General features: G+C 45.8%; 1 protein-coding gene across 2 annotated transcripts in view; it reads left to right on the forward strand.

Annotated features, from left to right (window-relative positions):
• AFTPH (aftiphilin) overlaps positions 1 to 26,062 on the forward strand; it is a 63,346-nt gene that overhangs the window by 26,910 nt on the left and 10,374 nt on the right. Inside the window, exons 2-8 of one of the 2 annotated variants that reach the window (XM_077282517.1) lie at positions 402 to 2,128; positions 4,093 to 4,235; positions 7,058 to 7,193; positions 9,146 to 9,202; positions 13,765 to 13,887; positions 16,344 to 16,404; positions 20,204 to 20,287. In XM_077282517.1, coding sequence (XP_077138632.1) covers positions 437 to 2,128; positions 4,093 to 4,235; positions 7,058 to 7,193; positions 9,146 to 9,202; positions 13,765 to 13,887; positions 16,344 to 16,404; positions 20,204 to 20,287 — 2,296 coding nt within the window. In that variant the 5' untranslated portion in view covers positions 402 to 436. The remainder of the gene's footprint in view (positions 1 to 401; positions 2,129 to 4,092; positions 4,236 to 7,057; positions 7,194 to 9,145; positions 9,203 to 13,764; positions 13,888 to 16,343; positions 16,405 to 20,203; positions 20,288 to 26,062) is intronic. The other variant, XM_077282518.1, reaches the window with a different exon arrangement.

Genomic DNA, 26,062 nt, shown 5'->3' on the forward strand with positions numbered 1-26,062 from the left:
GGCATACAGTATTTTTAGTGACATAAAATGTTAAAAAAAAAAAAAAAACTTAAACTTTTTTTTTTATTGTGGCTGGTTATAATTCTTAAAGAAAAGCTGTGTTTCAATACTTTTCTCCAGTATCATCTGATTGATGCTTTTTTTTTGTTTTTTGCTTTAAAAAAAGAAAACCCTGAAAATTACTGTTTTGCTTATATTTAGCCTTAACTCACAGACTACAGAATCGTAGAATATATTTCTTCAACTGAAGAATCCACTCCATCCATCGGAACGGGAGTGTTTGTGCATTTTTGTACATCTTGTGTGTACTGTATCATTATTTATATAGGACTTAGAACAAAAACATTATTTTTTTTTTTAATGTACAGTAATACTATCTAACCCTTTTTATCTCATTGTAGGTGTAACTTTTCTGCTGTGACCCAGAATTTCCGCCATGGAACCTGAAATCATACGAATGTACTCTTCATCCCCGCCTCCTCTCGACAATGTTGCAGATGATGACGATGATGACGGGTTTGGAGAATTCGGAGGATTTTCTGACGTCAACAACTCTGGAATTGGCTTCACCGACTTCGACTCGGTCGGTTATCCCAAGACTAGAGAGGACTTTATACCATCCAAACACTTTTTACCGATACACGATTACTCGGATAACGTAAATAACCTCTCCAGCCTTACCTCCATCAACACCAGTGAGAACATCTCTGAGATTGGGATTTCTAAGAAGGGACCTTGTTCTGTGTTTGAGACGAACATCCACCACGACGCCACCCAGTTTAATGTTGCTGCACTTGATAATAAAGGGAACTCAGGGGAGAATGCAAAATATATAAACTCAGAGACCCATCACACTTGTGTTGATAATGACGATTTAGTAAGCAGAAGCCAGGAACAAATAGTTAGCACGTGTAATGGTGATAAAATACACAGCTTGGAAAATCTGACGAATGGCTTTGCTGCAGTAGATAGTGACAACCCTCAGGGATTACAAAATCTGGACATTGTGGGACATACAAAAGGAATTAAGTCAATCAGTTCCCACAGTACAGATTTAAGTATAGACTTTTCACCACCAAGTCCTGGAGATGAATTTGCTGACTTTGCTACTTTTTCAAGCAGGAGCCATGTAGACTTAGGTGAGGCACGGATGCAAGAACTGAAATATTCACATGAAGGACAGGCTCAAAGTATTAATGTTAGCAGTGAATCAAGTAGATTTGAACATGGCAGTGTCTCTGCTGCTATGGAAGTCCCAGAAGATCCATTTTCTCAAGAGGAAATTGAAGAACCTGATCCATTTGCCCTTGATGGTGATCCACCCCATGAAAAGGTGTTAACTGCACTAGAGTCTAATATTTCTGATAGTATGCATTCACTGGATACCAAAAATACTTCAAATCTTACACAAAGTAGAAAAGAGGAAGAACAGACTATTAATAAAATGAGCTCGCTTTCTCTTGATGAGTCGCTGGAAACGTCAAAAGATGTTGGAAAGACGGAACTTGACTCAGATATGGAAAGCGGTCATAGCGTGAAGGTTTCTCGTGAAGTGTTTGATGCTTTTGGAGATTTTGATTCTGCTCCTCCAGTGACGGACAATGTCACGTTGGATAAAAAACATATTCATGAACCTTTAGAGCTGCCTGTGGAGGTAAATGAAGATGAATTTGGTCTTTTTGAGGATACAAATGTGGCTGTTCAAGAAGAAGCGGCAAGCTCCTCAGAAAAGATGTATTCTGAAGACAAGCCTTCTCAACAGTGGACTTCTGAGGGACCAGACGAGTTTAGTGATTTTGGTGGCTTTATATCTAAGGCAAATAAAGAGGAGTCGAACTTTAAGCAAGACTCTGATGACTTTGCCGATTTTAGTACAGCGGACGGTATTCAGCAACCTTCTGAATGGAGTGCGTTTGATGATGATCAGGCTGGAGGTTCTTCTTCTTGGGCTGCCTTTGGTGATCAGAAGATGGAGTCTTCTACAGAGGCGGCTGATTGGCAGTCATTTAGGACAGATGTTCCCTCCAGTACTGACAACCAGGTTGTCAACACACAAAGCATCGACCTCCCTGCAGTTCCTGAATCTGAAACCTCGCTGGCTTATGAAGATTCAACGCTTGCCTTTCAGGTAATGGTTAGACCAGGGGTGGGCAAGGGGCCGCATGAGAGACCTGGATTGTTTATAATTTATTATAATTTATCACTTAATATAGAGCAGGTTTACGTATGTTGAGCAGCAGCTACATTTTGCAGTATGGCTTATTGTAACGTGTGTCCTTACCTATAGCCGAGAGTCAAAACACTATCATTTACTGCTTTTGATAACGTTAATAAATGCTGTTATCTAGCTATAATTATATTTACTAAGTATAAATGTACCGTGATCAATGCCCTTCCTCACCACATAGTATGATGTCCCCACAGCTAACCCACACATAGGATTGTCACCCCCGACACACAGTAGGATTATGCACACACACAGTAGGATTGCTCCCTACACACACACGTCCCCACACAGTATGATGCTGCCTATGCACAGCGTACAAAGTGAGTTGTCAATCAGTGGTGTGGGCGGGGTTATACACAGCCCAACATTCAGAGAACTGCTAGATCTGCAGCAGAGAAAACTGTTTTTAATTAGAACTGCAACACACATTAAAGTGATAAATCTCTGCAGTCAGTGTCTCCCCCACATCATTCTGCTGTGAGAATAGCAAAAACATGGTGACTTATTCCCTTTAAAGGGACCCTGTCAGTCCATTCATGTTGCCCAAGCCACAGGTAGCATGAATCAGACCCTGGCTGCACAATTAGGTATTTTTTTTTTTCACTGCATAGCTTGTTTGAAGAGCCGCTGCAGGTGACTTGACGGTTCACTCCCTATATACATACGTGGGACAGACCTGTCAATCAACTGGGGTGGTGTGGAGCACCTCCCTATCACTCCAGATCTACTTTCATCTAATTTGAGTTCTCTTTTATGATTTATAATTGATAAGAAATTTACAACTGTGTTATTTGCTCCTAAAAACTGCAGAAAATTATTCATCTCTGTGTTATATTGCAATAAATTAGCCTTGATCATTCCATACTTTTCCTTCAAAAGGAATCTAGTTGGGTTTACACAGTGATTATCCTTAAACTTAAGACCCCCATACACATTACTGACGTTGGCTGCGCCCACCGATATCGGCGAACTCGGCTGACAGCCTAATGTGTATGACTCTTCCCCCCCCCCCCCCCCCCCCCAAACAGATTATCATGGGGAGATAAGGAGCCAACATGTCCGATTTCGGACCGCCAGTCCTTTAGTTTTAGGTGAGATAAGACTCCTCCAGAAGAGTCTGATAGCAGCATCTCTGGTCGGGAGAGATGGCTGTTGGCCTTTACTAACATCTGGTTATTATCTATTAATTATCTGAATTCAGTTTTTATAATAGATATGTGACAGTAAAAATTATCAATAAGTACAAGGGGGCTGGCTCACTTATAAAGCTAAGCCAGCACCATTTTCTCAGTCTATGATTTAGCAGTGATGGAGGGACAGGTTAGTTTAGCTACTCAGATAAAGCTGTGGTGCACCAATGAGTCTTCAACTTTTGAACTCCTTGGATGCTGCAGTTGTTATTGATATCCGGCACAAGATGTTCTGATTAGTCGATCACATGGGGTGCACCGTTTACCCATACAGCAGTTCGTTATGGTGCACAAGATACATATGGCTTTTGACTGACTATTGCGTCAAGATATGGAGAGAGGTTGGGTTAGCATGATAATGAATGGAGGAGCTGCTTACCCACTGTTTTCTAGGTCTGATGTCACATTAGCCCTATATATTCCACCCGAGAGCGCAGTATTTTAGATGAGGTATCATAATTCTATTAGAGCGCAGCCTCCTTTCCTATAGGCCTCATCGTGGTCTGAACATGCGGGGAGCGGCGTAGGACCACACATTGCAGAGCACACATCACATGGTGGACACTGATAAGGAAAGATTACAAAGTGGATTGTTTGCTGTGTGATACCAAATCTTATGTAGCATCGTCCGATTCACAACAATCGTACTGTGACTTTTTCTGTTTCTTTATGCAGAATCCCGTACTAAGTCGCCTGGAGCGTGTCCTCCTCGCCTGCTTTCTTCCCCCTCCTGTACCTGAAATAGATGAGAAGGTTTCACCTCTAGATCTTCTGCTATGCACAGAGCAGCAGGAGGACACCTCAAAGTCCACGACCAGGTATGATGAGGGGCCGCGCCGTGCTGCGGTCAGTACACCGAGGAGAGCGACATCGACTTTGTACACATGTGCCACAGAAGTCCCGTATAGCAGATCTGTTACCGTAATATGGCGTTGTTTTATGACAAGTCCACCGTATTTCTAGACCCAGTGCTACCAATGAAATGATGTGCAATTTGGTTCCCCCTTGTAAAAAACAATAAAAAAAAACAAAACCCCAAAAAAACATAAATTATTATTCCGCATCCTCAGGACAGCACGGTGGCTCAGTGGTTAGCACTGTAGCCTTGCAGTGCTGGAGTTATGGGTTCTAATCCCACCTTGGACAACATCTGCAAGGAATTTGTATGTTCTCCCCGTGTTTGTGTGGGTTTCCTCCGGGTACTCCGGTTTCCTCCCACATTCCAAAGACCTACTGATAGGGAATCTAGATTTTGAGCCCCATCGGGGAAAGTGATGATAATGTGTGCAAAATGTAAAGCGCTGTGGAATATGTTAGCGCTATATAAAAATAAAGATTATTATTATAAAGATTATTATCCCGCACGTACTGTTCCAGTAATGTCTACACCGGGGTTTGTGTGACATTGTTGTGCCATGTATGTCTGCAGCCAGTCATTGGCCACTATTGGGCGGTTACTCCTCACCGGCTACTGTTGGGCGGTTGCGCTCTCACTTCCCTGTTTTATATTCTCCCGGGTCAGCATTGAGTTGCTGCCAGTGCTCCTGGTGTCTGACGTTGTCTGCAGCGCTGATATTACGTTGACAGCGCTGCAGCCAATCATGAGCTCTGTGGCTTGTGCCATCAACTCTGTGAGAACTGCCGCACTCTGTTATCGGCTGCTTCACTATGGATGCGATTTCCGCACTGCAGGAAAAATGAGACACTTGGAGCAGCGGCGAAGACTCAGTGCTTGAGTAAAGCTGGTTTGCTTTTTTTTCTGTTTAAACAAATGGCGCCGAAGAAGAGTTGATTTTCAAAATTAGACAAACCCTTTAATTGCACCTAACACAAAGTATAGAGGCTCCTTTCTATGAGCCTCTGCTCTATACTGGTTCCTCACCGATGGTTGACAACCGGTGGACATAAAGGCAGATGGACAATCAGTCATGGGTGATGGAATGAGCTCTCCTCACATTAAGAACCGACTTAACAAGCTGAATTTCGAGTAGGACCCATTCCCCTTCAATGCTCAAGAAAATGGAAAATGCCAGATCTGTTTCTGCTACAAACTCCCTGGGGGACGGGCCTAGCAGCTGAGCCCTGTTCCCTCCCTGGGGGGCGGGCCTCGCAGCCGAGCCCTGTTCCCTTCCCGGGGGGGCGGGCCTCGCAGCCGAGCCCTGTTGCCTTCCCGGGGGGGGGGGCGAGCCTCGCAGCCGAGCCCTGTTCCCTCCCCGGGGGGCGAGCCGAGCCCTGTTCCCTCCCCGGGGGGCGGGCCTCGCAGCCAAGCTCTGTTCCCTTCCCGGGGGCGGCGGGCCTCGCAGCTGAGCCCTGTTCCCTCCCCGGGGGGCAGGCCTCGCAGCCGAGCCCTGTTCCTCCCCTGGTGGGCGGGCCTCCCATCCGAGCTCTGTTCCCTTCCCGGGGGCAGCGGGCCTCCCAGCCGAGCTCTGTTCCCTTCCCCGGGGGGCGGGCCTCGGAGCCGAGCCCTGTTCCTCCCCGGGTGGGCGGGCCTCCCAGCCGAGCTCTGTTCCCTTCCCGGGGGCGGCGGGCCTCGCAGCCGAGCCCTGTTCCCTTCCCAGGGGCGCAGGCCTCGCAGCCGAGCCCTGTTCCCTTCGGGGGGGGTGGGGGGTGGGCCTCGCAGCCGAGCCCTGTTCCCTCCCCAGGGGGGCGGGTCTCGCAGCCGAGCCCTGTTCCCTTCCAGGGGGGGCGAGCTTCGCAGCCGAGCCCTGTTCCCTTCCGGGGGGTGGGGGGTGGCGAGCCTCGCAGACGAGCCCCGTTCCCTCCCCGGGGGGGCGGGCCTCGCAGCTGAGCCCTGTTCCCTTCCCGGGTGGTGGCGGGCCTCGCAGCCGAGCCCTGTTCCCTTCGGGGGGGGTGGGGGGTGGGCCTCGCAGCCGAGCCCTGTTCCCTCCCCAGGGGGGCGGGTCTCGCAGCCGAGCCCTGTTCCCTTCCAGGGGGGGCGAGCTTCGCAGCCGAGCCCTGTTCCCTTCCGGGGGGTGGGGGGTGGCGAGCCTCGCAGACGAGCCCCGTTCCCTCCCCGGGGGGGCGGGCCTCGCAGCTGAGCCCTGTTCCCTTCCCGGGTGGTGGCGGGCCTCGCAGCCGAGCCCTGTTCCCTTCCCGGGTGGTGGCGGGCCTCACAGCCGAGCCCTGTTCCCTCTCCGGGTGGTGGTTGGCCTCACAGCCGAGCCCCGTTCCCTCCCCGGGGGGCCTTATTTTCAATAAGGATAGCGCTGATTTATTTATTCTCATGCAAATTTAAAATCCACGTAACGCGGAAAAGATTGTTAGACCCTGGGGCAGAAACCATAGTGGGTAGCCACTCATGGATTTGGTACCATAGAATTGGGCTGGTCCATGGCTGACATCTGAGGCTCAGTCTCTGATCTCTGCTGTGAATGTTCGTCGATAGAAATATCTGAGCAGGTCGGATGGTGGAGACACATGCACAAAAAACATTTTACCTTTTGTGATATTTACTAGTTCTCTGCCTTCTTGCTGCAGTGATTTACTATTTCTTCTATTAATCTGACTAATGAGCAGGGGGCGGCCGGGCTGCATGTTCCCGCATTGTGAAGGCGCGGTGCAGCAGATGTGCGGTTGTCAGGCTGTGCATACAGCAGGCCTGGGCGAGCAGTGGGAGATCTAACGTGTTGGTTTTTCACAGCTTACACACAGGAGTGCTGGACATATGGGCCGAGCTGCAGGACATTCACGATGCCTACGGACTGAAGTACCAGTGGGGAGGATCTCACAGCAACAAAAAGCTCCTGCGCTCCCTAGGAATCGACACAAGGAACATAGTATGTTAGTTGTTCTGCCTGCACTATTGTCTGTTTCTACAAGCGTCAGGGCCGAATAAAGACTCTATAGGGAAGGAGCAAGCCGCCTGAGTGACCCTGCTAACTAGCCGCTCCGTGGCTGACATCATGGGCTTAGACACAAAGCTGGGGGTCAGTAATTCTTAACCCCTTTTCTATTGCCTGGGCGTCCATCCAACTGTGCGCTCTGCTGATCTTTTGTGTGGCTATAAATTGACAGTCTGGGACTCCACCACCTACATTTTCTAATAAAATCAAAGTAAAGGCATATGTAATAGGACAGTGGGTCTATGAATATACTGTGAAGTCGTTTCCATAAGAAATGGAGGGACTGCGGATGTCGGTGTAGAGAACCGCGGGATGTTGTTCCTTTCATCACAGGGTCACTCCAGTGTCAGCCAATTAAAACTTATTTTTTGTATAGAAAAGTTACCCCGACTTCTTACATACTTTTTGTATAAATTGCAAGATCTCTGCTTGCTGTGATTCAGATCTGCCCTGGTCGTGTGGTGGACGCACTGCTGCACGCTGCGTTACAGTAGATGTACAGCGCTGGGTGTACGTGGCATGAATGGGGCAGATTTGTATCCACTGGAAATCCGTTACCATCCTCCCTTCATGGTGATCAACAACGGGCACTTTGGGGAGCTGCTTGATCTAAAGCATCCTTCTGCACACTGACACTGCAGGAACCAAGTGCACACACACACTGTCAGGTAGTGTCCGCTTGCTACACACAGGATCACACATCAGCGAGTGGATTCTACACACAGGAGAGCTATAAGAATGCACCCACACGTACTGACACTGTGTGTGTGCACTTGGTTCCTGCAGTGTCGGTGTGTGCAAGGAAGATTTTATCTATCTATCTATCTATCTATCTATCGGAGGAGTATACACTCTTATAGGGTCTAATTCACCTTTAGGAAGGTCTGGATGGTTCAGTTTTAGCTTTGGAGGTGATAGATTCTTTTTAAATAACACTTAAAGGGGTATTCCCATCTCCAAGATCCTATCCCAATATGTAGTAGGTGTAACAATAATAATATTAGCAAAATACCTCCAACTAGAAATGTAGTATAGTTCTTCTGTTTCGCTATGTTGATTACCCCATGTGCCGGGCATTGCAGTAGCTTGGGTATCCATGGTTACAACCAGTAAAAAACTAACTGACTGTCACTATATGCGTGGTCATAACCATGGATACCTAAGCTACTGCAATGCCTGCATATGAGGTAAAAGACATAGCAAATCAGAAGAACTATACTACATTTCTAATTGGAGGCATTTTCTATTTACCTACGATATATTGGGGTATGATCCTAGTGATGGGAAGACCCCTTTAAGGAATTAATGCTGAAAGTGTATTGAAAAATGTTATAACTTTCCAGTACACAGAGAATGGCCTCTTTTTTAAGGCATTGTCTAGTTTGGAGTGAAAAAAGATTATTTTAATGTGAGTAAATGTCAAATGAGGAAACTTTCTAACTCCCTTGAATTAAGAGATGTGCCCCGATCATGAGATATCGGGGTCCGGCAGATCCACTTCTGACTCCGTTTTGATCCAAGAAATGTCATCTAGTGCCGACACACGAGTGACGTGAATGAAGGGGGCTGTCTGGGACATTTCAATAGCTAAGCCAGCCTTCCTCCCATGTATGAATCTGTTACGAGGGGGGCCAGCCCCATCATACACATCACTGGTCACATGCTGATACCTTCTGTGCGGATATGGAGGTGCTGGCACTGGCGCTGACATCTCGAGATCGGGGCAGCTTTCCTAATTCAAGTATAAGTTTCATCGTTTACATTTTACACACACTAAAACATTTGTGCCAACCTGGACAACCCCATAAATAATCGCAGACTTTTTCTTTTACTTTTTGTGTATTTTTTTTTCATGATTGATAACCTTTTGTTTTTATTATTGACAGCTCTTCACAGGCAATAAGAAGCAGCCTGTCATTGTCCCCATGTATGCAGCGGGTCTGGTAAGCTGGCAAAATTACCAACTTATTATGATTGGTAGTACTGACTGTTGTGTGTGTGTATATATGTGTATGTATGTACGTATGTATGTATGTGTGTGTGTGTATATATATATATATATATATATATATATATATATATATATATATATATATATATATATATATATATATATATATATATATATATATATATATATATAATATATTACACAGTACAGACCAAAAGTTTGGACACACCTCATTTAAAGATTTTTCTGTATTTTCATGACTATGAAAATTGTGCATTCACACTGAAGGCATCAAAACTATGAATTAACACATGTGGAATTATATACTTAACAAAAGTGTGAAACAACTGAAAATATGTCTTATATTCTAGGTTCTTCAAAGTAGCCACCTTTTGCTTTGATGACTGCTTTGCACACTCTTGGCATTCTCTTGATGAGCTTCAAGAGGTAGTCACCGGGAATGGTCTTCCAACAATCTTGAAGGAGTTCCCAGAGATGCTTAGCACTTGTTGGCCCTTTTGCCTTCACTCTGCGGTCCAGCTCACCCCAAACCATCTTGATTGGGTTCAGGTTTGGTGACTGGGGAGGCCAGGTCATCTGGCGTAGCACCCTATCACTCTCCTTCTTGGTCAAATAGCCCTTACACAGCCTGGAGGTGTGTTTGGGGTCATTGTCCTGTTGAAAAATAAATGATGGTCCAACTAAACGCAAACCGGATGGAATAGCATGCCGCTGCAAGATGCTGTGGTAGCCATGCTGGTTCAGTATGCCTCCAATTTTGAATAAATCTCCAACAGTGTCACCAGCAAAGCACCCCCACACCATCACACCTCCTCCTCCATGCTTCACGGTGGGAACCAGGCATGTAGAGTCCATCCGTTCACCTTTTCTGCATCGCACAAAGTCACGGTGGTTGAAACCAAAGATCTCAAATTTGGACTCATCAGACCAAAGCACAGATTTCCACTGGTCTAATGTCCATTCATGGTGACTACCTCTTGAAGCTCATCAAGAGAATGCCAAGAGTGTGCAAAGCAGTCATCAAAGCAAAATGTGGCTACTTTGAAGAACCTAGAATATAAGACATATTTTCAGTTGTTTCACACTTTTTGTTAAGTATATAATTCCACATGTGTCAATTCATAGCTTTGATGCCTTCAGTGTGAATGTACAATATTCATAGTCATGAAAAATACAGAAAAATCTTTAAATGAGAAGGTGTGTCCAAACTTTTGGTCTGTACTGTGTACAAATGTGTGTGTGTGTGTGTGTATGTGTGTATGTATATATATATATATATATATATATATATATATATATATATATATATATATATATATATATATATATATATATATATATATATATATATATATATATATTCATTAGAAGTCAGGGTGCTGATTTGTGCACGGCCCTGTGTAGGGTCTGCTCATTGCAGGTGGATTAGTGTAACGTTCTTGTTTAATCGTTGGAATCCGCTCCTGTACAATCACTACAGAAATAAAAAAGATTGTATCCGTATCATAATGTCATTGGGTTAGCAGATGAGCCCAGTTTATAACTGTGAGCACATAAAAATGTTTTTGTCCTGTGCAGAAATATAGATAATGGCCGGGTTGAGTTAACTATATCCTCTCTAGAACGGTCAGAGAGCGGCCTTGAAGAAGGGGCACCTGCTAAAGGGAACATATTAGGAGTGCCGACGTTCGAGCCTCTATTGTATACGCTCGCACTGGCGCTCATAGGCTTTTCTGTACAGTTACAAAGCATATACCCGGGGATTCAGTCCTTCTTTTTTTTTTTTTTAACCCAGAAACATTGCTTTAACTTCTAAAACATGGTTTACTGTACTGAAATTTGGACTGTATATACCTTGGTTCATAAGAAACTGATGAATGGAGTGGTGGTCTGATGTCCGATCTGGTGCCCGATTTTATAATCTTGATAAAAGTGATAAAAGGCAGTGGGATAAGCAAGTTATCACCTATCATACGGGTAGCTGAATACTTGTTTTCGCCAGACAACACCTTGAGATATATTGCACTAATCCAAATGTTTCTATACAAGGACTACAAATAAAATGGATATATATATATATGTACACTGAGCCAAAATATAAACTCAACACTTTGGTTTTTGCTCCCATTTTCCATGAGCTGAATGCAAAGATTTAAGACTTTTTCTATATACATAAAAGACCTTTTTCTCCTCAAACATTATTATTTATTTAAATAGCACCATTAATTCCATGGTGCTGTAGATGAGAAAGGGGTTACATACAGGGTTATAGATATCATTTACAGTACACAAATTACGATGACAGACTGTTTCAGAGGGGAGAGGACCCTGCCCTTGCGGACTTACATTCTACGTGATAATGGGGAAGAGACAGAAGGTCGGGGGTGCGGCAGCTCTGGTGGTGGTGAGGCGGCAGCTCTGGTGGTGGTGAGGCGGCAGCTCTGGTGGTGGTGAGGCGGCAGCTCTGGTGGTGGTGAGGCGGCAGCTCTGGTGGTGGTGAGGCGGCAGCTCTGGTGGTGGTGAGGCGGCAGCTTGGGTGGTGGTGAGGCGGCAGCTCGGGTGGTGGTGAGGCGGCAGCTCGGGTGGTGGTGAGGCGGCAGAATGGTTATTGCAGGCTGTAGGCTTTCCTGAAGAGATGGGTTTTCAGGTTCCGTCTGAAGGATCCGAGGGTGGTGGATAATCGGACGTGTTGAGGCGTGGAATTCCAGAGGATGGAGGATATTCGGGAGAAATCTCGGAGGCGGTTATGTGAGGAACGAATAAGTGTGGAGGAGAGTAGGAGGTCCTGGGAGGATCGAAGATTACGTGAGGGAAGATAGTGGGAGATTAGTTCAGAGATATAGGGAGGGGACAGGTTGTGGATGGCTTTTTAGGTCAGTGTTAGTAGTTTGAACTGGATTTGTTGGGGAATTGGCTGGAGATGATGAGGGCATGTACAAGAGTTTTAGTAGATTGTGGGCTGAGGAAGGGATGGATTCTGGCAATATTTTTGAGTTGGAGGCAACAGGAGGTGGCAAGAGTTTGGACGTGCGGTTTGAAGGACAGGGCAGAGTCGAGAGTTACCCCCAGGCAGCGGATTTCAGGTGCAGGAGAAAGCGTGATGCTGTTTACCATAATAGATAGGTCGGGTAGGGGAGAAACGTGAGATGGAGGGAAGATGATGAGTTCGGTTTTGTCTACATTGAGTTTTAGGAAGCGAGAGGTGAAGAAGGAGGATATGGCTGACATTCACTCCGGGACTCTGGACAGCAGTAGATGTGTGAAGTTGTAGGATGCTGGCAGGAACTTGAACACACTGTTGTGCGTTATCCTGCTGCACCGCGGGGCGATGGTTGTGGATGAATGGCACAACAGTGCTTTTCAGGATATTGTCACGGTATCTCTGTGCATTCAAAATGGCATCAATAAAATGCACCTGTGTTCGTTGTCCATAACATGCGCCTGCCCATACCATAACCCCACCGCCACCATGGACCCATCCATTCACATCGTTGACATCAGCAAACCGCTGACCCACACAACGCCATACACGCAGTGTGACATCTGCTCTGTACCTTGAAAATGGGATTCATCCATGAAGAGAACGCCTCTCCAACCTGCCAGACGCCATCGCATTTGCCCACTCAAGTTGGTTACGACGACAATCTGCAGTCAGTTGGAGGCCACGATGAGGACGATGAGCATGCAGATGTGCTTCGCTGAGACAGTTTCTTGCTTTTTGTGCAGAAATTCTTTGGTTTTGCTACCAATTGTTGCAGCAGCTGTCCGGGGTCTGGTCTCAGACAATCTTGGAGATGCTGGATGTTGAGGTCCTGGGCTGGTGTCATTACATGTGGTCTGTGGTTGCGAGGCCGGTTGGATCTACTGCCAAATCTTCTGAAACTAATTTGGAGGTGACTTATGGTAGAGAAATGAACATTTAATTCACGGGCAGCAGCTCCGGTTGCCATTCCTGCAGTCAGCATGCCAATGGCACGGTCCCTTACAACGTACGACATCTGTGGCTTTGTGTTGTGTGATAAAACTGCACATTTTGGAGGGGCCTTCTATTGTGACCCCCTAAGACCCCTTTGCAAAAATCACGTACCAGCATCTGGATATCCCACACCTGTGAGATGGATTATCTCGGCAGAGAAGAGCTCATTAACAAAGATCTAGACAAATTTGTGAAGAACATTTGAGAGAAAAAGGCCTTTTGTGTCCATAGAAAAAGTCTTAGATCTTTGAGTTCAGTTCTTTGAAAATGGGAGCAAAAACAAGTGTTGCGTTTATATTTTTGTTCAGCGTATATATTGCAGACCATAAAAAGCGCAAAAACCAGTAACAACCAGTCCACCCAGTGTGCAGATAGGCTGTGCCTGCCATCACCGCACTGAATTACAGCAATATACCCGGCTGTTGCGCTTTATTCGGCCTCTGTAGTGTCACCAGTGTGTGGCCACAAGAGGGCGCTGGGCACCAGTGTTCTGTATTCTGTTCCCAGTTCCTCTGTGTTCTGCTATGTAATTGTCGTCTTCTTCCTTATTGCTGTAGGGTATGCTGGAGCCCACCAAGGAGCCGCTCAAGCCTTTATCTGCTGCAGAGAAAATAGCATCTATAGGGCAGTCGTCTCCTGGTCCTCCAGATGACAGTATTTGTTCTTCTGACCAGTTACAGGTACATACATGTCCAACTCTTTGCTCTCAAACCACAGATATTGGTGACATTTGTATTTATTAGCTTTATTTTTACTGTTGGACTGGACAGATCAACTAGCAAAAGTTCATCTGTGGCTAAGGTTTGTGAGAAAGGTCAGATGTTTTCTGATCATCGAAGTATTTACCTGCATAGGGATCCACTGTTCAATGCAGAGCAGCCAATCAAAATTGCTTTTTAGCCTGCTTCTCAGAGAATGAGCAAATCCCTTTTAGTGGCATGAAAGTGTAGATGAGAAGTTTCATCCTGCAGGGAAAGAAGTTAGAGCTGACAATATTATTGGCTGCCAGGGGGAGAAGGAGACTGATCCTCCAGAATCCAAGATTATCAGTGATATGAAAGGGCATAGATGATAGTAAAATATTAAAAAGGTGTTTTTTGTTGTTTATTTTTGCTGCACTAAATTAACTGCAGTTTGGTTTGAACATGATTAATAGGATGAGCACTTTTCAGTAAAGTCTCATCTTTTACTAAAGGAGTATCCAGATCTCTGCCATGAAATGACTAAGACAGGATTGCCTCTTTACATTGCCTAAAATAAATGTAGTCGGGGAATTTTATTTTATTTATTCTTTCATTGCTTTAATATGAAATGTCGGTGAATCTCTCTCATGTGATTTTTCGAGGGACTTTCTCATTACTAAGTGGAAAAAAACAACAAAATGTCTAGTTTCTAATGATGTCTTTCAAATATTTTACCAGTAAGCAAATTATTTCCATACGAGACCTCCTCAAAATGCCGCAGCAGCAATGACCTCTGTAACCCCAATCTGTAAGACTCCATCACTGTAGTACATAAGTGATTTATGTAGACAATTGAGTGCACAAAGAAGTGGAAATAAGGACAGCGGTAAATCCAGAGCTCCGATGGGTATCCTAGATGTCGTCCTCCACTTATGATTAGTGATGAGCAAACATGCTCAGATAAGGTGTTATCTGAGCATGCTCTGGTGCTAACCGAGTGTCTTCAGCGTGCTTGAATAATATGTTCCAGTCCCCGTGGCTGCATGTCTCCTGGCTGTTCAACAGTCGCAACACATGCAGGGATTACCGAACAAACAGGGAATTCTTGCATTTGTTGCGGATGTCAAACAGCAACAAGACAAGCAGCCACGAGAAATATTTTTGGAGCACGCCGCAGACATTTGCTCAGATAACACCTTATCCGAGCACGTTGGCTCATCACTACTGCTGATTCTTGTACAGCCGCAGTGGAGAGCTGCGCAGGACTCCTCACACTGTACACGGCTGGGGCGTTACTGCAGCCCGGACCCCCAGTGATCAGGACGGTTCCTTTATGTTATATTGCAGACAGGAATTATCTGACGTTGAACGCCCACAGGGGAAACTCCGCACCAAGTCTCACTCTATATTTTTGGTGTGGAATTGACCCCATGAAAATCCGCAGCATAAATTGGCACGTCATGGGTGGCAGAACCGAGGCTATCGTCAATGTTATTATTATTGTTTATTTTTATTGTTTATTTATATAGCACCATTAGTTCCATGGTGCTGTACATGAGAAGGGGTTACATCAAAATACAAATATCACTTACAGTAAACAAAACTAACAATGACAGACTGGTACAGCGGGAAGAGGACCCTGCCCTTGCGGGCTTACAATCTACAGGATTGTGGGGAAGGAGACAGTAGGTCAAGGGTTGCAGTAGCTCCAGTGGTGTTGAGGTGGCCGTGTAGTCTTTACAGGCTGTAAGCTTCTTTGAAGAGATGGGTTGTCCGCAGTGGTTTTTCTCCACAGGGCGCCGATATTTCGTACCATCATGTCCCCTTGTGCTGTACATCCCGATGGAACATCTGTCCTATATATTACAAAAATGGCACTTCAGACCAATCGAACCACAAATAGCCAAGATGTAATTAAACAACTGACTTAATGAAGAGAACCAAAAGTGTCAAATTAAAACTGACAGTTTATTACCGTAATAAATATTTAAAATAAAGGTCACAAGACATGAATACAGAAATACCCAGAAGGGGAACCAATTAAATAACCTACCCAAAGATAACGGCCCCAAATCAGGCAAAAATGATCACCATTAGGAAAGAGAGCGCATACTGTACTAATTTAGACATAAAGCTCTCACTATTGGTACAGATAATTAAACACTGTGACAAAGTGACTAAGGCATCTTCTTAAAACTATACCCAGATGAAAGCTCACAATTGTACAAAGGTAAGACTTAATGCAATGTTAAAAATGGTGTAATAACATATTACCTGAGTTGTGGAGCTGTGACAATAAGCACTGCAGAGTAACAGACTGTGCGGGTGGTAAAATGGTTCCCCTGCACCCCGACGCGCGTTTCGCCCAAATCTTCTTCCGGAGGAAAGTTTCTTGTCTGCTGCTGTACTTCTAATGCAATTGATTGTTAATCCTTCTGCTGTTTCTTCTGCAGGAATCCCTCCCGCCTGTCCAGTTTGACTGGAGTAGCAGTGGCCTTACCAACCCCCTAGATGGTACGTCTCTCCGTCGAGCCTCTAGCAGCAGAGCTAGACATGAGAAAGCTTCAGAGTCCTCACAGTCTCCTCCCTGCTGACCTTTCCCTTGTCTTTTTAGTGTTTACTTGGGAAATTCAGGCTTTCTTTCTTCATCCCTTGCTCGGCATGAATGTGTTATACAATGGCAGACTGTGAGATGCGCTGTATTTTTCCGTCTCCGGGCGGACTAGTGCCCATGCTGCCATCATATTGTACATGTTCGTTGGCGTGTCTCACTCGGTTGCTTTATAATGTACTCGGATCCAGTATTACATGGTCATTTATACATCTTATTTATTTATTAACTAATAACCAGTTGAAGAACAAGGTATGTCCAGTTTGCTTCTATTTCTTATCATTTTTACTCTAATTTCCGACTTTTCCTGTATTCTCTTTACTAGTCTGCACCTTGCAACTCGTGTTCATCTGTATTTTACCTTCCTTCATATTCTTTACTGCTGCCAGTTACTTGCACAAGTGACAGCCGAGCGGTGAAAAAGTGGCATCAGATACACTTTTGGAAATACGCCTTTACCTATGCTGAGATCATGAGAAATCTAGAATAAATGTCATATGCAGCTGAAGCATGTCTGCGCACATTTTGTAGAAGCAGATTGCTTCCAGCCTGATTTGCGCATGGCTTCTATGTTAGGTTTGTCGTGACTAGTGCAATAGAACGATGCAAAAAAAGTTATTTTTATTGGGGTGCCTGTCCATAGTTTCATACTTAGAATTGTGCTGACAGGTTCCCATTACAAATCCCGGACTTATTCTTTCAAATGTCCCTGATGCCCTTGGCAATATCAAATCCCCCTAGAGATAATGTTAGATATGCCATTGTTAGTGGGACGCTATGCCTGGTGTAGACCAGCCCGTTCCATTTTCTGTATTGGTGCATATGGATATAATAAAGGTTTAACCAAATTTGTGACTTACGCCCTATTTTTTTTGAAGCAGGGGAGACTGTGCAATGAATAGTTCCCCACCCCACCCCGCAAGACCCAGATTATACACAGTCACCCCATTTATTTCAATGGGCACAATGTAATGACTCCTCCAATATGGACAACCAATTTCAACAACTCGATCTGGAAAAACTCACGTACTAGAGCAAAGCAAATCCATTCACCAGGGGTAAGACTTGGATTTGATACTATGCTCGTGTGCAAAATGTCAGGCTTTGTAAATCACGATTGTGGTGGATGTTCTCCGCATTTGACATCCATACGTTAGTGAGTTGCACCACATCTGAATAACAGTAGTTACAATAAGTCCCAACCTGGAAACCATCAGCAATAGGCCATCAGCTCGTAAGGGAGCGATTGTCTTTTGTGCAGAAGGCGAGAATGAAGAGAAGACAAATTGAATGTCTAAAGAGAAGCTTCATCTCCAGCTTTTTAATGGCCACTGGCCTATAGACACGGTGTATGTCAGACCATGAACGAAAGCCTGAATGGACTGCTGCTGTCTCTCCTCTAGTCTGTTTCTTTTCTTCTACTATTATATGTGGTCTTTTACTTTGTTTTTAGTGTGTTAAAGGGAATCAATCCAGGATATTTCCACAATAAGCTGAAGCTCTGTTGTCTCCTACAGTTCTGGCCATTTTCCTATAAAATCAATGTAATATTGTACTTTTAACATCCTCCGTGTTGATTGAGGAAACCCCCACCAATCATTAAAATGCCGGTCTGTGATCCCTTGTTCTCCAAAATGGGGTGAGGAGGAAATTGAATGAAGCGGCAGTCAAGAACGAGTGCTGCCTTTCCAAGCAACTGTTTCATTCACTCACATTGAATTTAAAGGGAATCTGTTACTTGATTTTTGCTATCTAATATGATACAGGGGCAGAGACCCTGATTCCAGGAATGTCACTTACTGGGCTGCTTGCTGTCATTTTGATACAATCCCAATTTCCACTGCTGCAGATCTAGCAGAGCCCTGATGCTGAGCTCTGTATTACCCCGCCCACACCATTGATTGGCAGCTTTCTGTGTACACTGTGCATAGACAGAAGGCTGCCAATCCACGGTGAGGGTGGGGTTATACAGACGCCTAGGATGGTTGTGATAATCTCCTGCTTATAAAATACTGATTTTATTGAAATGCCAAAACCTGCTGTCAGATTCCCTTCACATGGCCTTTCTTATTTTTAGGCAAGCCGCAGTTAATTTCCCTTTTCCCATTTGAAGCTATAAGCATGCTGAACCAAACTAATCATACATGTGTATGCTTTGGTCCAGAGATGGCTTCCGGTTATCAGATACCCTTCCTCCCTTCTCAGATGCTCAAACTACAGACAAATATCAGGGTGTAGATAGTAAAATGACCTGGTTATGTCAGTGGCTTCTTGTGCTGCTGAGATGCTTTCTTATAAGCATTGTTAACCCCTTCTTGCTCTTGACATACTGTTACATCACGGAGGGTCTCAGTAGCCCCACATCAGTAAGGTGCATTATATACCCGGCACCTGCCTCTGACAGCAGCGATTGGAGCCAGCTCTGATTGCTGCAAATTTATTTTTATTTATTTATTGCATCGTTCAAAGTTTTTTAAAGCCACCAAAATGCTAAAAAACGCAAAACAAATAAGCTGTAATGTGTTATCGTACTAACGTGAAAGAATCGTGTTGCCAGGTCATTTTTACTGCACTCTAAACGCTTTTTAAAACAGAACCTTGAAAAACTGTGGCGGAATTATGCGGGTTTTCTCCACTTTCATTTTTCCCCCCAATTTCCCCCTCCCGTACATGGAAATGTGAGCGGTGTAATTGAAGATCGCTACTTGTCACTTTAAAAAAAAAAAATAGATAAATAAACAGGCCTATATATATCAACTGAAAAATTAATTGATGACCCTTGTAGGAGGAAGAGAAAAAAAGTTTTCAAAGGGGTTAAATTTAGTGATGAGTGAATGTGCCGGGATAAGGCGTTATCGGAGCCTGTTATCGAGTCTTCGGCCTGCTTGAAAAATATGTTTGAGTCCCCGCGGCTGTTCAACAGCCACAACTCATGTAGGGATTGCCTGTTTGTTACGTAACCCCTGCATTTGTTGCGGCTGTCGGACAGCTGCGAGACACGCAGCCGCGGGACTCAAACGTATTTTTTATGCACACCGAAGACTCCGTTGGCACCCGAGCATGCTCAGACAACACCTTATCCCAGCACGTTTGCTCATCATTAGTTAAATTTGATGTAGATATTTTCCATGAGACGGCCCGCGAGGCTAGCAATGCACGGCCCGCGAGGCTAGCAATGCACGGCCCGCGAGGCTAGCAATGCACGGCCCGCGAGGCTAGCAATGCACGGCCCGCGAGGCTAGCAATGCACGGCCCGCGAGGCTAGCAATGCACGGCCCGCGAGGCTAGCAATGCACGGCCCGCGAGGCTAGCAATGCACGGCCCGCGAGGCTAGCAATGCACGGCCCGCGAGGCTAGCAATGCACGGCCCTGATCACAAGCCGCTGGTTGTGCAGATACACTGGGCTGTTTCCCTTTTAAGCAGTAGAATCGTGTCTTACTTCAATGTTTACCAGAAAACTAAACTTTTACCATCTGCTGAAGAACGCGCGTCGTGACCTCGACCCTGTGAATTTCCGCGCTCTCTTCAGCGACTTTGTTCAATAACCATGTAAGATGTTGGTGTTTTCTCGCTGTAGATGATTTTATAGTGATAATATGCATGTTTAAGTGTGTCTTACCCCCCTTTTTACACACAATCCCCCCTCGGCCCGGCTTCCCTTCTTTACGGCTGAATACCCATCACGGTCAATGAATTTCAAGCTAGTGGAGGGTCTACTCTTCTGAATCTTGATTTCTTTGGACCCGTGGATGACAGTGGCTTTAACAGCACCACCACGATCCCAGGTCAGCTGAGTGTCCGATCTGTTGCCTTAGAAAGCATGGGCGCCTCACTGTGGCTTTCCTACAAACAAGAAACCCGCTCGCAGTCTTGTCCCTTGTGTGTGATTCTCATCAATGTGTCTTACTAGCACTTTAAGAAAATAATGCAGAACCCTGCTGCTACTACCGGAGTGGGGTGGTCTTTATAAATCAAGGTGTCGTAATGCTGAAATCCTTCATCTATGCAGCCCACCTGCCCGCCAGATTGGTGTCTAAGCCTCACAATAAAGTCATGCAAGCGGTATATATCCCAGATATGGTATATTGTGCTTTATTGCCATCAGGCAGTGACTGTGGTTTTGCATGTTCATGAAATGTTCTGGAAAATTTTGGGGATATGGTAATTACCCGTCCCGGCCATAAAGGGACTCTCTGTGAGCTGCCAGAAAGTAGTGGGGCCTTCTAATGTACATCCTGCAGCAATGTGGTCCCAGTGATCAGGTAACATGGTGGATTAACAGCATTTATTATAGCGTTTTTATGTAAGAAAAAATGTATTTAGTGGAATTTTTGTTTTATAAAGGTCTATGGAAAAATATGCATTCATTTCTCATTTTTTAGATTTCAGTAGTATTTTTGGTGTTTTCTATTTTTGTGTTTTTTTTTTTTCTTTTAAAAGGGAATTTGTCACCAGATTTTGCCACCTAATGAGAACATCATAATGTAGAGACAGCAACCTTAATTCCAGCGATGTGTCACTTACTGGGCTACTTGCTGTAGTATTGATAAAATCTCCATATTCATGAGCTCTATAAACCATGCCTTTTTCGCTCATTGACAGCTTTCTGCCTATGCACATTGTACACAGAAAGCTGCCAATCAGTGATGTGGGCTGGGTTATGCTACATCTGCAGCAGAGAAAACGGAGATTTTGGCAAAACTGCAGCAAACAGCAAAGTAAGTGACACATCACTGGAATAGTGTTCTTTGCCCCTACATCATGGTGTTCTCAGGATAGCAAAAACCTGGAGACAGATTCCCTTAAGGCTTTTGTATTTAAAAATTAAGAAAAAGCAACCACACTTGCTAGCAATGATAATGCATGGGGTCACACAGAAATCCGGTAGGAATTGACTTCTGCAGACTGTCTGACTATGTCCTACATATGGATTGCAAATCCCCATCATCACTTTAGGGATCCCAAAGTCACTGCTCAGAGAGCGACCTGAAGCAAAATGGAAAGTTTGATAGTTTTAGCATTTTAGTTCCAAACCAAAATGCTTCAGATTTATGGAGCCTGGAGTTTCCCTTTTAAGAAGGCCGGATAGTGACTCTCTGTATACCACTATATTATTTGTATCTTCAAGGTGTGCCTGTATGTGTGGTGCACACTGGGGACTGATCCGGGACTGTGCTGTGTGTGGTGTACCCCGGGGACTGATCCGGGACTGTACCGTGTGTGGTGTACGCCAGGGACTGATCCGGGACTGTATCGTGTGTGGTGTACGCCGGGGACTGATTCGGGACTGTACCGTGTGTGGTGTACTCTGGGGACTGATTCGGGATTGTGCCGTGTGCGGTGTACGCCGGGGAGTGATCTGGGACTGTGCCGTGTGTGGTGTACGCCGGGGACTGATCCGGGACTGTGCTGTGTGTGGTGTACGCCGGGGACTGATCCGGGACTGTGCTGTGTGTGGTGTACGCCGGGGACTGATCCGGGACTGTGCTGTGTGTGGTGTACGCTGGGGACTGATCCGGGACTGTGCTGTGTGTGGTGTACGCTGGGGAGTGATCCGGGACTGCTGTGTGTGGTGTACGCCGGGGACTGATCCGGGACTGTGCTGTGTGTGGTGTACGCTGGGTACTGATCCGGGACTGTGCTGTGTGTGGTGTACGCCGGGCACTGATTCGGGACTGTGCTGTGTGTGGTGTACGCCGGGCACTGATCCGGGACTGTGCTGTGTGTGGTGTACGCTGGGGACTGATCCGGGACTGTGGTGTACGCTGGGGAGTGATCCGGGACTGTGCTGTGTGTGGTGTACGCTGGGGACTGATCCGGGACTGTGCTGTGTGTGGTGTACGCTGGGGAGTGATCCGGGACTGTGCTGTGTGTGGTGTACGCTGGGGAGTGATCCGGGACTGCTGTGTGTGGTGTACGCCGGGGACTGATCCGGGACTGTGCTGTGTGTGGTGTACGCTGGGGACTGATCCGGGACTGTGGTGTACGCTGGGGAGTGATCCGGGACTGTGCTGTGTGTGGTGTACGCTGGGTACTGATCCGGGACTGTGCTGTGTGTGGTGTACGCCGGGCACTGATTCGGGACTGTGCTGTGTGTGGTGTACGCCGGGCACTGATCCGGGACTGTGCTGTGTGTGGTGTACGCTGGGGACTGATCCGGGACTGTGGTGTACGCTGGGGAGTGATCCGGGATTGTGCTGTGTGTGGTGTACGCCGGGGACTGATCCGGGACTGTGCTGTGTGTGGTGTACGCCGGGCACTGATTCGGGACTGTGCTGTGTGTGGTGTACGCTGGGGACTGATCCGGGACTGTGCTGTGTGTGGTGTACGCTGGGGACTGATCCGGGACTGTGCTGTGTGTGGTGTACGCCGGGGAGTGATCCGGGACTGTGCTGTGTGTGGTGTACGCTGGGTACTGATCCGGGACTGCTGTGTGTGGTGTACGCCGGGGACTGATCCGGGACTGTGCTGTGTGTGGTGTATGCTGGGCACTGATTCGGGACTGTGCTGTGCTGTGTGGTGTACGCTGGGGAGTGATCCGGGACTGTGCTGTGTGTGGCGTACGCTGGGGAGTGATCCGGGACTGTGCCGTGTGTGGTGTACGCCGGGGAGTGATCCGTGACTGTGCTGTGTGTGGTGTACGCCGGGGACTGATCCGGGACTGTGCTGTGTGTGGTGTACGCTGGGGACTGATCCGGGACTGTGCTGTGTGTGGTGTACGCCGGGGACTGATCCGGGACTGTGCTGTGTGTGGTGTACGCCGGGGACTGATCCGGGACTGTGCTGTGTGTGGTGTACGCTGGGGACTGATCCGGGACTGTGCTGTGTGTGGTGTACGCTGGGGACTGATCCGGGACTGTGCTGTGTGTGGTGTACGCTGGGGACTGATCCGGGACTGTGCTGTGTGTGGTGTACGCCGGGGACTGATCCGGGACTGCTGTGTGTGGTGTACGCCGGGGACTGATCCGGGACTGTGCTGTGTGTGGTGTACGCTGGGGACTGATCCGGGACTGTGCTGTGTGTGGTGTACGCTGGGCACTGATCCGGGACTGTGCTGTGTGTGCTGTGTCTTTGTATTAGCCACATTGCAGCATCCACATCACGTCAGTATTGTAATAAGGTCGGCAGTTTTATGATTAACCCCACCAGGATTGCACGTTGCCCGCCATCTTGTCTCCTCCGCGCTTTTCTAAACTCCTCTCATCTGCCCATAGCAGAAATCATTGGGTACGAGGCGTCGTCATCCCAGCGCTGGGCTCCATGGAGTGTGTATACAGTTATCGCTTGGCCTTCCCGCCTCTGCTATGTGTATAATAGTAGGCCTTTCTCTCTCGCAGGGACATCACATAGTGAAACGCGTAGATCTCTGGGTTTATAAAACATGTAGAGATCTTACCCCGGTGTCGCGCCTTCATAGCCGCATCATGGGGGGCTGAAGCCTGTAATGTCAGCGATGTAGGTTATTTTAAAGCATTTGGCCCCTAAATTTATAATGGGTTTATAGGGCCCTCTAACCCCAGACAAGCATTTACCATGGGTTAGATGTGGGTTTTGCCGTGAATTGTGCAGCAGATTCACTGTGTGTTTCACCATTACATGGGCACATGCACAGGGGACGTATACGCTGCAGAAAATCTGGATGGAAAATCAATTGCGGATGAGATTTTATGGGCTCTCATCCCAACGGTGCAAAAAGAAAAACCCACATTGTAACGTGCCTGGTCTTGTGGATTCGACGTGACCGTTTATGCTGTGGGTTATTGCTGCGGGTTTCACCCATAAAGCTGATAGTTAGGAGTCCGATGTTTCCAACCGGACAACACTCCTCTCCCCACCTCGGTCAGCGTTCTTCACCCACTCCCATGTATATATTCCTGTACAATGAGTCTCCTCGCTCCGTTAATAGCTCTTGTGCTCTTTGGGCTAACAGATCTTTCCTGATACATTACTGCCCTGATCAGATTGAATACAAAGTTTCTTATTTTCATGTGTTCTATTGATTTACGGAAAAATAAGAGTTATGCTAAGTTCTAGAGTGATGTAAGTAATTTTTTTCGATTACTGTTATTATCCATGTTGTTATCAAGTCAATACTAAAAAGGTTCCAACCTAAAATTTGGAACCCATTTAAAAATGGTATTAAAGGCTAGGCCGTGTACATAGAAAAGTGCTTTTTATTCAAAGGATAACTAAACCTTTTTTTTTTTTTTTCTTTTTTAAAGTATGCTTTTTTTCCCCAAGCATCAAAAGTTCTGAAGCTTTGGAAACCGCTTTATTAGGGAATTCATCTTCATTCCTGTAAAAGTAGATTGCATGTAAGCGACTTCTAAACCCCTGCATTTCTCCAGACTATTTCCCTGCCTGTAGCTGCATTAATAGAAGAACATACTCCTTGGGAGTACAGATGATGGCAGTGATGGCTCAGCATTGGTCTCCTGCGGCAGAGCTGACCTTATCACTGCCATCATCTGTACTTCAAATGAGTACGCTGTGATACAAGTGCAGCTGAATTCGGGCAAAGAAACGGGAGAAAAGCAGGGGTCGGCGGGAAGCCACTTGCATACGTTTTTTTTTTAAATACAGGAATTAAAACAAATTTCCTGAAGCCTCATTCAGATTTCAGACATTGATCATGTGTTAAAAAAAAATGGTCTGAGTGTCATCCGTGTCCTGGTGCTGAGTTTTATCCATGTGCCAGCTTCATCAGTGATCTTCATGTATGGATAAACTAATCACAGACAACAGAATGATGCCTTCTGTGTGCTGTACATGATTTTCTCAGACCCATAGACTTGTATTGTTACTTTTCATCTGTGACGCCGGTAAAAAATGGACACCTCTGTGATTTTTGCAAAGACACATGGTCCGCGAAAAAACACAGACATGTGAACCAGCCCCGTACACTACAATGGGTGCGTGAAAATCGTTGATAGAAAGTAAAAAGAACTTCTGAATCAGGTCTAATAAAGTCAATTGTAAAGTGTTATAATGTTCCTTGCTGGAGAGATTGAGGCTATGTGCACATGTTCACACGTTTCTTGCAGAAATTTCCTGAGCAAAACCGGACATTTTCTGCAAGAAATCCGCATGAGTTTTTCTTGCGTTTTTCTCACCTTTTTACCGCGATTTTGGTGCATTTTTTTGCAGATTTTTCCGGAGGTTCCCAATGCAGTAATATAGTGGGAAATCCACAAAAAATCTGCAAAATTAATGAACATGCTGCGTTTTTTTTACCGCGATGCGTTTTTTTCGCAGGAAAAAACGCATCATGTGCACTAAAATTGCGGAATGCATTCTAAATGATGGGATGCATAATGTATGCGGTTTCTTTTATAGTGTTTTTATAGCAAAAAAACGCAAAAAATCTGCAACATGTGCACACAGCCTAACTAAAGGAAATACATTCTAAGTTACTCTTTGAATAACACTGCTATTAAACTAATAAAAAAAAGCACTTTTCTATGTACACGGCCTTCACGGCAATGCCTAGCCTTTAATACCATTTTTATTTTTAAGTGGGTTCCAAATTTTAGGTTGGAACCATTTTAATATTGAATTGT

Source organism: Ranitomeya variabilis, chromosome 2, assembly GCF_051348905.1.
Source record: "Ranitomeya variabilis isolate aRanVar5 chromosome 2, aRanVar5.hap1, whole genome shotgun sequence".
Lineage (NCBI taxonomy): Eukaryota > Metazoa > Chordata > Amphibia > Anura > Dendrobatidae > Ranitomeya > Ranitomeya variabilis.